The sequence below is a fragment of the Myotis nattereri genome (assembly GCF_964212035.1).
Source record: "Myotis nattereri genome assembly, chromosome: 5".
Classification (NCBI taxonomy): Eukaryota; Metazoa; Chordata; class Mammalia; order Chiroptera; family Vespertilionidae; genus Myotis; species Myotis nattereri.
This window is the reverse complement of record NC_138080.1, coordinates 54,575,556-54,593,619: the sequence shown is the minus strand read 5'-3', so window position 1 is coordinate 54,593,619 and position 18,064 is coordinate 54,575,556. Positions and strand designations below refer to the sequence as shown.

Here is an 18,064-nt window from a genome sequence, read left to right as displayed (position 1 = left end):
AGGTACATGAGGTTTAGATAAAGGGAAAAAAACAAAAAACCTAAAAAGAAAACTTTTCAATTTAAGAGTTTCTATTTTGAAGTAAAGGAATATATCCATCTACCATTTATCTCCTTTTAGTTTATTTTTAAATGTTATTTTTATTGAAAGAAAGGAAGAGAAAGAGGGAGAGGGAGAAAGAAAACATTGATTTGTTGATCCACTCATTTATGCATTCATTGGTTGCTTCTTATATGTGCCCTGATCTGAAATCCAACCCAAAACCTTGGCGTATGAGGACAGCGCTCTAACCAACTGAGCTACCCGACCAGGGTAAGGCTCACACACTTTTAAAGTCCTCCCCCCTCAACTCACACACACATACACACACACAAGCATACGCAAGATCCATCAAAACACTGATAATTGTTGAAGCTGGATGATAGATAACAGCGTTCTTTATACTGTTTATACCATTCCATTTTAGTGTGTATTTGAAATTTTCCATAATATATAAAAACATGGGTCTATAGGTGTTTATACATAAGCTCCAAATACAACAAACTGGTAGAGAAATGCCCTATTATTCAAAGTTTTCATATTCCACAAGTGAATTTCATCTAGCTACTTTCTCATTCTAGAAATTGTACTGCAGGTGACCAGACTATTAGCAAAGGTGCAGTGAAGGAAATAATTAACTGCCCTGAAATAAAAGGAGCCTAACCTTGAAAACATAGAAGCAACAAGGAAAGGTGCTAAATAATTATTACAACTACTGCACATTCATATTTGTTCCCATCTGTTATGTTCTAACACAGGTGATTATGTGGAAAAGGAGGAAGTATTTTAAGGCTAAATTTACTTTTTATTCTTTAAAAAGTTGATGGGCAACAGAAGTTGGAATAAAGAAATCGGAAAAGCCCTCATTAAAAATAACCATTTCTGCCAAAGCCGGTTTGGCTCAGCGGATAGAGCGTCGGCCTGCGGACTGAAGGGTCCCGGGTTCGATTCCAGTCAAGGGCATGTACCTGGGTTGCAGGCACTTCCCCAGTGGGGGATGTGCAGGAGGCAGCTGATTGATGTTTCTCTCTCATCGATGTTTCTAACTCTCTATCTCTCTCCCTTCCTCTCTGTAAAAAATCAAAAAAAATATATTTAAAAAATAAAAATAACCATTTCTGGAGCATCTGAGATCTTACTGAGATCAGCATATATCATCAGTTTGGCTCAAATCAACACATAAAAACTAAAAAATTTAAAAATAAAGTAAGAAAGAACCATTTCTAAGAACAGAAAAGGAAAGTAGTGCATGTCCTTCTTTACAAAATAACATTCATAGTTCATAATGGTATAACCAGCAACTTCCAGTGACCAAATATGCTTAATTGCTAGACATGAATTTCAAAAACACACACAAAAAACACAAAGATTATCCTATTTCTGCTAAAATTCTCTTTTCAAATAACCATTCAGCCTAGCCGGTGTGTCTCAAAGGTTAAGCTTCGACCTGTGAACCAGGAGGTCACTGTTGGATTCGCTGTCAGGGCATATGCCTGGGTTGCCTGCTGGATCCCCAGTAGGGGGCGTGCAGAAGGCAAGCCGATCAATGACTCTCTTATCACTGATATCTCTCTACCTCTCCCTTCCTCTCTGAAATCAATAATCGATTTGAAAAAATAAAAGTAAACTGCCATTCAATTTTCACAATATAACCTTACATTCATTCCAAAATTTAGTATTTGTTAGTTATGCCTAAAAATAGGCCTGGTCAAAATTGAAAATAAATGCTAACTTTGCGGCAAATGTGTCTTTCATCAACCCTATGAACAAAATTTTGTGTTCAAAACTTACAGCAAACTATAACTTCGGCAGACTCAAAAGGCAGCCCTATCACTTACATGACTTCTCGAGTCCAAAAAGAGGTCACAAGAACTTATTCGAAATGTCCAAGAGAAATGCAAACGTACTTATATATCTCTCCCCCCCCCCACCCAAAAAAATGTATAGAATAAAACTCCTCTGGAAAGCCCCCCAAACATTTCCATTAGCAACATTTACTTTCTTGGCACAAAAGTGCGCGGGAGCATCTTCATTTTGCATCACCTCTCTTACATCGAAAGGGACAAGACACTGCCCCATTGAGGTCAGCAGACTTTTGTGCCGCTACCCATGGAAAAAGCCATCCTCGGCCCCAGTGAAGCACATGGCTCTCCCTTCTGAACTCCTGGTTCCTCCACCCGATGAAAAGTGTCTAAGCTTTTAAAACAGGGTCTCTACTTACCAGGTTAAAGACCGTCTCGACGAGATCCCTATTGGAGACTTCTCCAACTTCAACCAGCCCGGTCAACACGGCAAATTTCATGCGGATGCCCCTGATGGGGAGCCCGGGGGCCAGGGGCAGGGCACCCTCCTCTCCGGCAGAGGTTCCTTCTCCTCTCCCTCCGCCGCCCCCGTCATCACCTGTTGGTGGCGGGGAAGGGACCTTGGCGTCTTCACTGGCCATGGCCGGTTCCCGAGAGGCTCGAGTCACTTACAGGACGGCGATCGCTGCCCTGGTGTAAGGAGCACACGCCACGCAAAAACCGAGAGGGGGGGCCGCTCCCCCAAGTTGCGGAGAACCCCCAAAAGCAGTGGAAAGTCCTTGGCGTCGCCCTCCTCCTCTTGGAGAATAGTTGTCCAATCTCTCGCCCCGAGGCTGACAACAACGCCAAACCCTATTGGAAGATGAGATAAGCGTTAAATAGGCTAGGTTTTGTTTTAGGGTGTTTTAGGGGGGAGAAGGGGGATCCTTATTGCGCGTCCCGTAAGTTAGGAAAGGGGCCCCACCAGCAGCCGCCCGCTGCTCCCGGACTCGAGGAGCGAGCGGGCTGCGGAGGGGAGGCGGCGCGGGCGGCTCCCGCACAGGTTCCGCCTCCCCCACTCGCAGGTTCCCGGCGCCGGGCAACCTCTCCTCACAGGTGCACCGAAAGGGAAACTGTCGCTGGGCGAGGGGGACGGGGGGGGGGGGGGGCGGGGGGAAAGACAGGGCCCCCGAGCTCCCACCGAGGCGGAAAGTTACTCCTCACCCAGATCCTCCGGACCCGTCCTCGCCCCCGCCGGGGCGCCGCGAGACGAGGTGGCGGCGGAGATCCGGGCAGGAAAAGGCGGGGGAAGGGGGCGGTGATTCCTCTCCACGCTCAGCCCAGGGGGAGGAGTGGAGCACCTCTCGGGCACCTGAGGTCCATGGAGGAGAGGAGGGCAGGTGTGTGGCGGCCAGAAGGGAGGGGAGGCCTGGCGGAGACCGCGAGGAGGGAGACGCGGGGGGGCGGGGGGGGGAGGAGGTCAGTGCACCTGGTCGCAGCCCCCAAGTTTCCCTCTAGTCCGCTTCCCAGGAGTCCGCGGCTGCACAGAACTCCGTGGCTTCCTGGTCCGCCCCACCCCTACGGTCAGCCTTTGCAAAACGAGCCGCCGCTGGCGCTCCGGCCGCGGGGACCCAGGCTGCTAGCGCCGGTGAGGATGCTACTAGCACAGCCAGCCCCGCCTCGGCTCGCGCGGCTGTCCCCGTGCGCGCTGGCGCCGCTCCCCGCCGCCATGACAGCGCCGAGGCTGCCGGGCGCGGCGTGCGCGTGCGCGGGCGCGGGCGGAGGCGGGTGGGGACGCGCCGGCGGCCGAGGGGGTCCGGGGAGGGCGGGGGCGCTGGGCGTGGACTTGCTCGCGGGGCCGCGTCAGGCACACGCCCGAGTGGGCGCGCTGCTCACGCAGCACCAGGTGTGCCCCGGGCCGGGCGCGGAAGCCCTTTCCCTCCCGGAGCCGGCTCTTCCCGCGCCTCCCTCCCAGCCCCTGACCTGGAGAGGTGCCGAGCCCGAGGTCCTGACGCTCCTGCTGCTGTGGCCGGAGGTGCTCCGGGCGCGCGGGGAGCCCGCCCCACGTTGCCCAGGTGCCGGGCTGGGCTTGGAGAAGGACACCTGGGGGACCGCGGCGGCCCCGGGAGGTGGCGACGCTGGAGCCAGCGAGGCTGCGGTCCTCGCCTTAGGGGAGCGGAGCCCCCGCCGCTGACTGCGTTCAGCTGTTGCCCGCCCGCCGCTTTCTTGGAAGGAGGTTCCCACTGGGAGCCCCGGCAGCTGCCACCATTTGGGAGGGGGTGGGCGGGGGGTCGTGCCCACGAGGAGTGGGGAAGATGCCTTGCTGTGCAGCTGCCGCCGCGCCAGACCTCTCCCACATTCTAAGGCAGCGAGGATTCCCGGGGCAGCTGCTTCAGGCATCGTGCAGGCGGGGTGAACTTTGCCTGCACGTCTCTCAAGGGGTTTGTTGTTGTTGTTTTTTCTCTCTAGTGATTTTCCAGTCTGAAAGTTAGGTGCTCCTCCTCGGATTACTTTAAAAGACAGATTATATTAGGATTGAAACCAGCCCAGGTCATCATCACCTGTGTCTTTCCCCTGCACTCCCACAATTCACGGCAAAGCATTCTTCCTCGTGTATCAGTGAAAACCAAACAGGAAAGTGGCTTTTCACCCTTATGATTCTTTAAAGTCATAAAGGCCTTTAAAAAATAATAGTAATGTTTACAATACTGGCAATTCCCTAATATGAAAGAGAAGCAAAAAGTGAGGGTCAAACAAAAGAAAGTACTGTGGAGGAGTCAGAAGAAAAAAAAAATAGTGTATGTTGATCTGGGAGATGAAATAGTTTCCTAGAGAGGGATAGTTGAGATGGGCTTGAAAAGCAAACTGAATTTTAACTATCACATGGAAATTTGGGAGGAGGGAGGCAAGTAAGAAAAGATAAGCCCAAAAATGTTGAGAGAAGTGTTACCTTTTTAAAATACTAAAATGAGTTCAGCTGCACCAAATCTCATGTGATTGCAAATGTGTGTTGAAGATTTGTCTTCCATAGTGGGTTTAAATACTCCGAAGGTGAGGTAAACATTTTCCTCCTGATCTGAATTAGCGACTCGTGCATCGCCAGGGTAAGAGGCAACATCAGTGGCTTGCCATTCTTAAATTGCTGAAAAAACTATTTTAAACACCCCAGGTTTATAGTTCCGGTAGTGAAATGACTAAGTCTGGACTAGGGAGTGGGGTGTGACCTTTAACACTTCTGTAGGGTGGGAGGGAGAGAGGCACTAAACAATGGAAGGCTTCTAATAGCATTTTGCTTTCTCAGATTTGAGCAAATAGTCTAACCTTGAGTATCCTCCTAAATAATAAAAGCCTAATGTGCAAATCGACTGAACCTCGGAATGACCAGTCGCTATGACCAGGCAAGGCAGGTGCCAGCGGGCCCTCCCCTCCCCCTGATCAACCCACTGGTTGCCCCCCAGAGGGAGGTGACGGGCAGCAAGCCAACCAGGGGCAGCTTTTGCATTGAGCATCTGGCCCCCGAGAGGGAGGCAACTGGTGGCAGTGGCAGGACCATGGGGGGGGGGGGGTGTTGGAGACATGGGGGGACAGGGCCAGGCTGGCCAAAGTGGGTGCCAGTGGGTGGCCCCCCGTCACCCTGCCAGTTGCCCCACAGATCGGCCCTGATCACCAGCCAGGCCTAGGACCCTACTCGTGCATGAATTTCGTGCACCGGGCCTCTAATGTTAATATGTTGGGTTTATCAGGACTGTAAAGTATTTGTTAAATAAATAAATGTTTTCCATTAAGAAGGGACAGATGACAGTGAGAATGCCCTAAATACAGTGTGGTCACAATTATTCAATCTAAATGATCTAGGGCTAAGGTTTGTGTCTGTCCTGGATTTGCCAACTCACTATTAGCACTTCTGGTGAAACAAAAGGGGACTGAAGGCAATCACACATATTGTCAACCATGAAGTGTAAAGAATAGAACCGCCCGAACCGGTTTGGCTCAGTGGATAGAGCTTCGGCCTGCAGGCTCAAGGGTCCCAGGTTCGATTCCGGTCAAAGGCATGTACCTTGGTTGCGGGCATAACCCCAGTAGGGGGTGTGCAGGAGGCAGCTGATTGATGTTTCACTCTCATCGATGTTTTTAACTCTCTATCCCTCTCCCTTCCTCTCTGTAAAAAATCAATAAAATATATTTAAAAAAAAAAAAAGAATAGAACCATGAAAGTGCTTCAAGGTGTAATGGTCTATCAACTGTTAAGCTCCTTCCTGGCACAATACTCTGAACACTGTAGGTACTCGATACATATGATTTGGATTGAGTTAAAACTCTATAACTTGCTTTAATTTTTCTGGCTGAAAGCCCTAGCTTGAGTCTATACAACTACTATCCGTTAAGAAGGAAGATCTTTGTCTATATGGTGATCTTAAAATGAAAAGCAGTTTTACCATTTGTTAAAATTTTGACTAGATTCCTAGGAAAAAAGCCTTCACATGAACTATCAGCAGATGTGTTTATCAGACTGCCTTCCCTGTATCCCTCTATCATACACTCAGCTACTACACAAACAGGAAAAGAAAGAAGAAAAGCCAGTCAGTGTGGCTCAATGGTTGAGTTTCAGCCCGTGAACCAGGAGGTCGAGGTTCCGTTCCCAGTACGTGCTGGGGGTTTGCGGGCTGGGTCCTTGGGGAGGGGATGTGTAGGGGAACAGCCAGTGGATGATTCTGCTTCATCCACCTTTCTATCTATCCCTCTCCCTTCCTCTCTCTGGAATCAATAAAAATATATTTTAAAAGAGAGGAAGGAAAAATAAGCCTCCTGTAAATCCAGGCTTAAGTTTTCTATCACTATCTAATTTGTATCTCTCTCTGACATCACCATCTTGACAAAATTAAGGACTAAAGGGCTTTCATAATTTTACTTGTCTTCAGCATACACTGAAACCATAACAGAAAAACAAAACAGTGGATTCAGAGCAGGAAGACTTGTGCATAACTCAGAGGAAGTCAAGCAAAGAGAATGTGATTTTATGGAGAAATCAAGATTATGAATCTAAAAACCCTTACCTATAATACAAAGAAAAGAAATTTTTTATAACAAAAGTAGATGGGATTTTCTACTAAAAAGAACAAGCAACCCGCTGAATTGTAACTTTTTGACATTTTATTAGGATATAGATTACATGATTTGCTATGCACCTAGATGTATATCTATGAATGGGGAGTTTTGTTCAAATTGTTATTTAGCACGGCTTATGATATCACAGGCTGGAAACTCATAGTCCTGGCTTGCGGCACTCTCCTTGTGAGAAAGTCAAACATTGCTTTTACTAGTCATTAAATTTTACTAATGATAAATAAAATTTTAAATGTTAGTTACCTTTATCAGTAACTTATTGGCCCTGGCTGGTTTTGCTCAGTGGATAGAGCATTGACCTGCAGACTGAAGAGTCCCAGGTTTGATTCTGGTCAAGGGCACATGCCTGGGTTGCAGGCTCAATCCCCAGAAGGGGGCGTGCAGAAGGCAGCCAATCAATGATATTCTCTCCTCATTGATGTTTCTATCTCCCTCTCCCTTCCTCTCTGAAATCAATAAAAATATTAAAAAATAATAAAATAACTTATTGGGCATTAGACTCTGGGAATTTTTAAAATTTAAGAGGAAAAGACATTGTCTACTCTTGTAGTTGGAAGCTCAAAAGTTTAAGATAAAATTTCATATGGTTGTTCAAAATCTAGAAGTTCAAAATGATCTTTACCCATTTTTTACATGTTAGGCACTTAAATTCTTTTTCTTTCTTTTGATATGTCACAATAGGGGTAGAGACTCTGAAAAGGGCAACGTCTCTTCACTTTCAGCAAGTATGCTAGCCAAAGCATACTTTTAACACATAAAAATATTAATGAACTATTTCAGTTGACATGAACATAGACTAAGTTTGTTGATTTGCCTTTTCTGTTTTCCCATCTCTGTTTTGTTGTTAAGTAGTATGTAAATAGGTAGTTCACTTGCAGTGTTCTCTTATGATGGTAAAAGAGTAATTGTCATGAGACTTAAATGAAATGTATCACCACCCTATCCCAAATTGCAATCTATCCTATCTAATAAAAGAGAAACATGGTAATTGGCGTACGACCGCTACCCTTCCCATTGGCTAATCAGGGTGATATGCAAATTAACTGCCAGCCAAGATGGCGGCTGGCAGCCAGGCAGCTTGAAACTAACATGAGGCTTGCTTGCCTCAGTGACGGAGGACTCCAACGTTCCCCCCCTGCCGCTGCAGGCCTCTGAGCTGGCAGTTTGAAACATAGTTACAAAAATAGGAGCTAAACAAAACCCCAGAAACCAGCTTTCAGCTAGCCGGGATCTCAGACCTGGAGTTGATACAGAGTTTCGATTGTAGAACCTAAACAAACCAGATACCTGCTTTCAGGAGTGGAGGCCTGAGAGCTGGAGCCTCAGAGCTAAAGCTGGCCCAGAATAAAAAATAAAAAAAATTAAAAAAGGAGCAGTTGGGAGCTTCAGTCACCCACCAGCCTGAAAACAGCCCTCAGCCCCTCACCCAGACTGGCCAGGCACCCCAGTGGGGACCCCCACCCTGAAGGGTGTGTGACCAGCTGCAAACAGCCATCATCCCCTCACCCAGGCTGTCCAGGCACCCCAGTGGGGACCCCCACCCTGATCCGGGACACCCTTCAGGGCAAACCAGCCAGCCCCCACCCATGCACCAGGCCTCTCTCTATTCTATATAGTAAAAGGGTAATATGCCTCCCAAACACCGGGATCAGCGGAGCTGCGAGGTCTCCGGCACCGGGCTCAGCATGACAGGGGGCAGCGCCCAAACCTCCTGATCGCCCTGTGGCTCTGTGTGTGACAGGGGGCGGGGCCACAACCTCCCTATCCGCCCTGCTCTGTGCCTGATAGGGGGGAGCTCCCCAACCTCCTGATCGCCCTGCGGCTCTCTGTGTGACAGGGTGCGGCACCCCAACCCCCCCACCCCACTGGCCCTGCTCTGTGTGTGACAGGGTAGAGCCATAACCTCCCCATCAGCCCTGCCCTGAGTGTGAGAGTGGCGGCACCCCAACTCCCTGATCGGCCCTGCTCTGTGGGTGATAGAGGGCGGTGCCCCAACCCCCCCACCCCACGGGCCCTGCTCTGTGTGTGATGGGGTAGAGCCATAACCTCCCCATCGGCCCTGCCCTGAGTGTGAGAGTGGCGGCGCCCCAACCCCCTGATCGGCCCTGCTCTGTGCGTGACAGGGGGGAGCTCCCCAACCCCCTGATTGACCCTGCTCTGTGCGTGACAGGGGGGAGCTCCCCAACCCCCTGATCGGCCCTGCTCTGTGCGTGACAGGGGGCAGCGCCCCAACCCCCTGATTGGCCCTGCTCTGAGCGTGATGGGGTGGTGCCGCAACCTCCCCATCAACCCTGCCTTGAGTGTGACAGGGGGCGGTGCCCCAACCCCCCAATCGGCCCTACCCTGAGCATGACTGAGGGTGGCATCGCAACCTCCCAATCCGCCCTGCTCTGTGCATGACAGGGGGCGGCGCCCCAACTCCCCAATCGGCCCTGCTCTGAGCCCGACCAGGGGCTGCACCTAGGGATTGGGCCTACCCTCTGCCACCCGGGAGCAGGCCTAAGCCAGCAGGTCGTTATCTCCCAAGAGGTCCCAGACTGCGAGAGGGCACAGGCCGGGCTGAGGGACCCCCCTCGCCCCCGAGTGCACAAATTTTTGTGCACTGGGCCTCTAGTCTATATTATAAAAGCCTAAGCAACTGGATGACTGGCTGGTAGCTATGACATGTACTGACCACCAGGGGGTAGACACTCAACACGGGAGCTGCCCCCTGGTGGTCAGTGCGCTCCCACAGTGGGAGTGCCGCTCAGCTGACAGACGGGTGCCAGACACTGAGCTCACAGCTGTCAAGCTCAGCTGCTGTGGCACGAGCCTCTCCCACGGACACTCCCGCTGCAAGCCTGAGCAATGGCGGGGGGCCTGGGGGGCAGGCACGGCGGGGGGCCCGGGGGGCAGGCACAGCCGGACCCAGATGAGCAGGAGCAGCACGGCACCCAGCCCGGGCTTGGGCTCCTCCCTGGCTGCCTGCCACTTCACGCCCTACTTCATGCTGTGTGGGAGCAATGCCGACAGCGGGCTGGAGCCCTAGGAGCTGGCGGGTAAGGCTGGGCTGTGGTGCACGAAGGTCCACTGATCCCAGCAGGCCAGGCCAAGGGACCCCACCAGTGCACAAATCTCTGCACTAGGCCTCTAGTCTATATAATAAGTGCATACCAACTAACAACATTATCAGCTAAATTCTGAATTACTTGTCCAGGTGATGTCTCTTGCAAGGTCAGTGTGTCCCCTAAAACTGGTAGATTATCATTTCAGTCATTGACAGGGTATTTCACATAAGAAATGAGACACCGGGAGACTGACTTCAAGCAGACAGGAAAATAAATTACTTTTTTGAGCCCTCACCTTATGGGGTTTGAACTCTGAAGTGCTTGCTATTACTCCAAGTAGAGAGAGAAAGATGACTACTGTGATGTAGAGGGTGGGGGACAGGGTGGAAGAATTGGGGAGACATCATCTAAGGGTACAAACTTGCAACTAGCAGATAAGTAAGTCCTGGAGCTTTTATGCACAGCATAGTGATTATAATCAACAATACTGAATTATAAACTTTAAAATTTCCACCACAAAATAATCCTATATAATAAAGAGGTGATATGCAAATTGACCATCATGCCCTCGCACAGATGGCCGCCCCCATGTGGGCACAAGATGGCCAGCAGGGGAGGGCAGTTGGGGGCCATCAGGATGGCAGGGGAGCAGGTAGGTGTCAATCAGGATGGCAGGGGAGTGGTTAGGAGGTGATCGGGCTGGAAGGCAGGCAAGCAGTTGGGAGCCAGCAGCCTCGGATTGTGAGAGGATATGTCCAACTGCCAGTTTAGGCCCAATCCCCAGCAGTTGGACATCCCCCGAGGGGTCCCAGATTGGAGAGGGTGTGGGCTGGGCTGAGGGTCACACCCCCCCCCCGTGCACAAATTTCATGCACTGGGCCTCTAGTAATAATAATTATTATTATTATTATTATTATGTGACATGATAGAAATGGTAATCATATTGTAGTATATAAATATCAAATCAACAGGTTGCACACCTAAACTTACACAATGTTAAACGTCAATTATATCTCAATATTTTAAAAAAGTAAGAAAGCTTCCTGGAGATGGGAATGCCTTGACTCTTAAAGGAAAAAGAAGACAGTGTGACAGGAGAAAAGGGTGTTTAAACCAAGACAGCGAGTGTACAAAGACCTAAAGGTGAGAAGCACAGGTTCCAAAGTCTGTGGAACATCAAAGGGGAAATGTCCAATGAATAATTACAGCTGGAATTGGAGATACAAATGTGGTATCATCCACCAGAATGAGAAAGTGCATCAGGGACAGTGTCAAGTTAGGAGAGGAAAACAACTACAGACTACGGGTCTTGTAGTAGGCAGCAGCATACCCACTCATCAGCCCCAAAGATACCCACATCCTAATCCCCGGAACCTGTGACTATGTTATCTCACATGGAAAAAGGACTTTGCAGATGATAAATTGAGCATCTTGAGGTGGGAGATTACCCTGGATTATATAGGTCCAATGGAAGTAATCCCAGGGTCCTTATAAGTGAAAAACAGAGGCAGACAGGTTAGAGTCAGTGAGAGATTTGAAGGTGCTACACTGATGGCTTTGAAGAGAAAGTGGCCACAGGCCAAGGAGTTCATGCAGCCTCTAGTGGAGAAGGTGGAATAGGTAACCAGTCTCATCTATAGTCTCCAGAAGGAATGCAGTCCTGTCAGTACCTTATTTCAGCCTAGTCCATCCCATTTTGAACTTCTGACCTCTAGAACTGTAAAATAATAAATGTGTTGTTTTAAAGCACTAAAAAAAAAGAATATATTGCCACCTTTTTTCATACATGCAGCTAGTCTCAGGTGTAGAAAATGATATCTTGGAGCTGTAATGCCTAATTCTATGGATTTTAACCTTGGCCTTACTTTAGAATAACCTGGAACCTTTTATAAATCCCAGTGCCCAGGCCAATTAAATCAGAACCTTGAGTAGGACTCAGGCATTAATATTTCTTTACAGCTTCCTAGGTAATTAAAATGCAAGGGCAAGGTTTATAACCAATGAACTAACTTACTTTTGTTTGATTTCATAATACTCCTTCGATGACACATATATACCAATAAGGTTAATGTTAATAAAAATAACTTGCATAAAGATTTTAGTGCCACTCATTTAGATTATTGGGAACAAACTAGAGAATCCCTAAACTTTGACAATCTGGACTATATATTTCTATTCCAAAAGCAACAGTCTTCTAAATCAGAAGGAAGAAGAATTGAGAGTTCTCTGTAAAGAAGAAAAAGAAAAATGCTAGATCTCATGTTAAGGGCACCACAGAAACAGTGTCAACTTCAAAATGGTTTATTTCTAAAGTAAAATGTGGTTAGTAAACAAGAAATTACCATTTAGGAAAATCTACCCTAATTTCCAAGATCTAAATGAGATTACTGGAAATTCTGTAATCAGCAACTCTGGGAAAATTATATTATATAGTAAAAATTAGAATGGCTTTACTCCTCTGCTAAATGCAATCTCTCTTAATGGGAAATTGTTAGACAGTTTAACTTTGTGTTTAAGCTTAAAAAAAAACCAAAATGTATTTTGCTTATGTCATTTTAACCAGTTGAGAAAAAACTAATATAGAAAGTAACACATGGCAGAACTGATCTAGTTCTAGTTCTATGAGTCATAATTGTAGAAGCTTAGAAGGAAAAAAAAGAAAGAAACTACTGAAGTCCTGGGAAAATGAGGTAAAACTAACTTAAGTGGAAACAAATTTGCTAAGCCACCCTCAGACTATAATGCACATTTACTTCAGTCTTTCTGGTTGGTTCTTTACAGGTGGATGAGAATTAAGAATAGAATAGAATTTTCCTTTTAATCAATTCTCCATCAACCATTATTAACCAAGGTGGTAATAAATATGTGTTGTTTTAAACCATTAAAGGTGGTAATGTACAAAGTTAGAGAACAAGTGAGCAAACAAATTGTGTGTGTGTGTGTGTGTGTGTGTGTGTGTGTTTTAGGTTCCCAAATATTTGGCTGCTAGGAAACCAAAGTGAATTCACTTTTTTTAGTGCTAATAAATTAATTCTGAATTCTGATCATTTAGACAAGCTAGGCATATTTTATTTTTTCAATAGGAAGAATGGAAGAATACTAGAGCCACATCTGAGTTTTCAATTCCAAATCCAAAGATTAGTACAACTGGCTGTGTGTGAAGAATGGATGATGGTCAGGCAAGAATAAAAGCAAAAAGACCATTTAGGGTCAACCTGAAATAGCCTATAAATAGCCTATGCAATATGGAGGCTAAAGGGGGAAAGAAAAGGATTTAAGATTTTACATATATATTGTTGGTTAGAACCAACCGGACTTGCTGATGTATGGGATGTGAAGAGGTGAAGATGAGGAAAAAGGAACAATAAAAGATGGCTTCTAAATTTTTGACTTGAGCAGTTGGTAGATATGCTATTTACTGGGGTGGAGATGGCTAACATTGGGCCAGGGGGATTGTGAAATCAAGGAGTTGCTTCACTGACTTGTTACTAGCCTGGCTCCTGAAGGAATTTAATTTTCTTTTTTTTCATCTGGAGTAGATGTTGAAGAGGAAAATCAAGGCCAAGTCTGGGGCTCTTTGAAATGTAAAGGGAGGTGAGGAGAAGAAAAGGAACCATCAAAGGGGGTTGAGAAAGTGAGGCCAATGACTTGTAGATGGAAAGTAGGAGGGGGGAGGCACAGAAGCCAAGGGAGGAAAGCGACTCAAGAAGGAGGAAAATGATCAGGATATGACTGCGCTTACTCATGGCCCTGGTTAATAAGATATTGGCTAATGGAAAATTATGAGACATATCTGCACTGGTGGCTGCACCTGTGAAAGAAATTGCTGCATTTGTATCGCAGCTACATTCATACGTTAAGTTCTCCTCACCCTTCTTTCCCCATACAATTCCAGTTATCTGTCACAAAATTAATGATGGTATATTTGTTACTCTGTACTGTATTTCTCTCTTCTACTTTAAATAACATTGAAAGGTCTTACATAATTAGAAAAGTAATGCATGTGAATTGTAGAAAGTTTGGAAAATGTAGAAAAGTTCAAAAGTAAAAAATAAATATATACACTCATAATTGCAACACCCAGTGATTCTCTCTCTCTCTCTCTCTCTCTCTCTCTCTCTCTCTCTCTCTCTCTCTCTCTAAATATTAGAGGCTCGGGGCACAAAATTCATGCATGGGGGGGGGGGGGTGTCCCTCAGCCCAGCCTGCAACCTCTCTAATCTGGAACCTCTCGGGGGAGATGTCTGACTGCCAGTTAAGGCCCAATCCCTCTGGATTGTGAGAGGGATGTTACCTGCCTGCCTGCCTGATTGCCCCTAACCGCTTCTGCCTGCCAGCCTATCACCCCCTTACCACTCCCCTGCAGGCCTGGTCCCCTCAAACTGCCCTTTCATGCTGGCCTGGTCACCCCCAACTGCCCTCCGCTGCCAGCCTAGTTGCCCCCAACAGCCCTCCCCTGCTGGCATGATCACCACAACTGCCCTTCCCTGGAAGGCCTGGTCCCCCCCCCCCAACTGCCCTCCCCTGCAGGCCTGGTTCCCCCCAACTCCCCTCCCCTGCAGGCCTGGTCACCCCCAACAGCCCTCCCCTGCCGGCCTGGTTGCCCCTAACTGCCCTGCAGGCCTAGTCTCGCCCAACTGCCCTCCTCTGCAGGCCTACTGCCCTCCCCTGCAGGCCTACTCCCCTCCAACTGCCCTCCTTGAATTTGTTTAAATTCAAGTTGTTTCCAATGTTTTGCTATTATAAACATCATAAAATTGTGTTGTAGGTAAGAGCATAGATTTTGACATATAACACATCTGGCTTAAATTCTATGTTCATGACTTACTGGCTGTGTGCTCTTGAGAAATTATTGAACAAATTATTAAAGTTTCAGTTTCTTTATCTATAAAATTATTATGATAATAGTTCCCTTTGTAAGGGTTACAGATGAAGTACTTAGCATGGCAACCAAAAGTAATTATTGCTTAATAAATGTAAGCCATTATTACAATAATTAAAGTGTATGTTGTTAAATGACTATATTTTTAATTTTGGAAAAATTATATAAAAGTTTTTCTGACCAAGTTAGCTATTTACTATTCTATTTACCAGCTAGTCTGGTTAACATTTGGGACACCCATATAATCCTTGACTCAGTCACAAATTCCATTAGTTTCTTGGACCAAAAGAGGTAATTTTTTTTTAATCCTCACCCGAGGATATTTTTCCATTAATTTTTAGAGAGAGCAGAAGAGAGAGGGAAAGACAGAAAGTAACATCAATGTGAGAGAAACACATTGATCTGTTGTCTCCTGCACATGCCCCGACCAGGGCCCTGGCCAGGGAGGAACTGCAACGGAGGTACATGCCCTTGACCGGAATCGAACCCAGGACCCTTTGGTCTGCAGACCAACGTTCTATCCACTGAGCCAAACCGGCCAGAGCCAAAAGAAGTAATTCTTGGCAACAGATTCTTCTTTGCTCACTCAAACCATTAGGAATCCATGAGGCAAAACAAATTCAAATGAGTTTTTCAGAATCAGAATCTCAGATAAAATTCTTCCAAATCACATCAAAAGTACTAATCTGTTTAAATATATCAAAAAGAATCTAATACTAAACACAACAAACTGGTACAGACTCCTGCTATGCCTGCTCAGCTCCTACTGTTGCCTACTTCCTCTCTGCCACCTTTTTTGTAGGTAATAAATGGAGAGAAGGCTAGGCAAAGTTCATGTGGCATCTAGGAAGATGACTAGAGTTACTGAATTCCATCTTGCCTAATACAACAGCCCCATCATCTTAAACCCTCTTCTAGCACACCCCACTGTTCATAAACTGCACTAGTTTCCAACCTTACCAGATCCTTTTCCTCCTGTGCTGACAAAGAATTATGCTGACTTCCTTTGTAATAAAATGAGTTCTCACCTATTGTCTTGGTGACCTTTTTATCACTGAAAATTCTTTGGAGTCCCCACATGTAAGCTATTTGAATAAAAAGTTTTGACCAGAAGATGTTTTGAACAAAGCCGGAGCAGCCAGACACCCTCACCATTCCCCCTCCGCTTTCTAAATAACCTCTATTTTGTGGATTGTGGGTTGTCTACTGTGCAATGGAAAGTGGAGAAAGTGCAGGTGCTATGTTTACACAGCCTTTCTTTCTATTTACAAACTCTCTCTGTGTAGTTTGCAAAGTTTTTTTGTGTTGTTTTTTTTCACTGCTACACCTGTTGGTCCAACTTTAACCATCAGCCAAAGAGCACTAAAGTCTGAAGCGAGTTTCTGATGGGGGAAGTGGGAGGGGTACCCATCAAACTGGTTTGACTGCCTGAAGATGACTGATTACCCAGTTTTAGAAGAAAAGAAAAAAAAGGAACATACAAAATAACATCAGTCTTTGGATTTCCCAACACTGAAATGGAATTTGAGGACTGTGAACAACCACAAATACATTTTCCACTTTTTAACCACTTTAGGACTGCCATGTAGACAGAGCTTTAGAGAACTGCATTGTTCTTACCACCATTACAGACTATTGCACCCTCTTGGGTTAAAAGAGTTATTATGTCCCCAAGCACCTAAACCAACTGCTGGGTCACTTTGACAAGAAAGAAAACGAGTCTTCCTGTGAGTCCATACAATTTAAGTGCTGGTATTTTGCTTCCCCCTTTAGTGAAAACCAAAAGAAAGAGTATACTTAAATAAACATTCTTCCTGCAGTTCCCTAAAGACTTCATTTCAAACAATGAAAAAAAAGAGAGAGAGTTTAAATCTATTTGAGGACAGTTTCCTACATTCTTATTTAATGCCTCTGAGTTTCAATTTCATCTGTAAAACAGGGCTAATGATACCTACCAAATAGGACTGTTTTGAGGATCAAATGAGTAAAGGATTTGGTAATCACTTTATAAAGAAAATTTTAATATTTATAGTATAATAAACCTATAATACAAGAGGAAAACAATTTTTCTTTAAGAATCACACAAACTTTATAACTTAGTGTTTTTCTTAACCAATGAGGCATTAGTAGCAAATGCCCTCATAATTAGAAGCAAGAGAGGACTGTGTTTGAAAAGTTCTGTTTGGCTGGGAAAGAGAACAGGAGTAAGGGAATGAAGAGAGACCCATATGGAAGGGATTTGTAAATTGCAATAACTTAGACTTAATCCTAAAGACCCAGGTGAACCAATGAAGAGTTTTAAGGAGGGGAATGGCTTGATCAGATTTGAGCATTCCCAAACCAGGATCTGACTGAAGATGGGGCACCTTGTTTAGAAGCTACAGCCTAAAACCAAGGGCATATAACTTGGGTCTATAATAGACTGACCTTGGATTTGGGGAGGCGGGGGAGAATCTTAATTTTTACTGATCTCTCATTGAAATTTAGGAATTCCTCTAGTTATAAAAGTAGGCAATCAACCACAGTACTATTAACGATATCAGTGATTTTACTAGTATAACCAATGGAAATCAGATATTTTCATAATGCCTTCCAGTTATTATAGACATCTCAAATATTGTTTATCTTCATCACTAGTGAAATCATAGTAGCTATTATACCTACTGCTAGACCTTATATAAATAGATTACTAAAGAAATACATACAGCCCAGCCAGTGTTGCTCAGTGGTTGAGCATCAATCCATGATGCAGGAGGTCATGGTTCATTCCTAACCAGGGCACATGCCCCAACTGTGGACTTGATCCCCAGTGAGGGGTGTGCAGGAAGCTACCTATTGATTATTCTCATCATTGATGTTTCTTCTCTCTCTCCCTCTCCCTCCTTCTCTCTGAAATCAATAAAAACATCCTATCTAATAAAAGAGAAACATGGTAATTAGCGTACGACCGCTACCCTTCTCATTGGCTAATCAGCGAGATATGCAAATTAACTGCCAGCCAAGATGGCGGCCAGCAGCCAGGCAGCTTGAAACTAACATGAGGCTTGCTTGCTTCAGTGACGGAGGACTCCAACGTTCCCCACCTGCCTTGCCGGCCTCTGAGCTTGCAGTTTAAGAAACATTGTAACAAATATAGAAGCTAAACAAAACCCCAGAAACCTGCTTTCAGTGAGCCCGGGATCTCAGAGCTG

General features: G+C 46.0%; 1 protein-coding gene across 5 annotated transcripts in view; it reads right to left on the bottom strand.

Moving 5' to 3' along the window:
* LRBA (LPS responsive beige-like anchor protein) overlaps positions 1-2,482 on the bottom strand; it is a gene marked incomplete at its 5' end in the record, with an annotated part of 554,145 nt that extends 551,663 nt beyond the window's left edge. For all 5 annotated transcript variants that reach the window (XM_081090942.1, XM_081090941.1, XM_081090943.1 and 2 more), the window contains one exon: positions 2,261-2,482. In XM_081090942.1, coding sequence (XP_080947068.1) covers positions 2,261-2,482 — 222 coding nt within the window. The remainder of the gene's footprint in view (positions 1-2,260) is intronic.
* Positions 2,483-18,064: the final 15,582 nt, after the last annotated feature.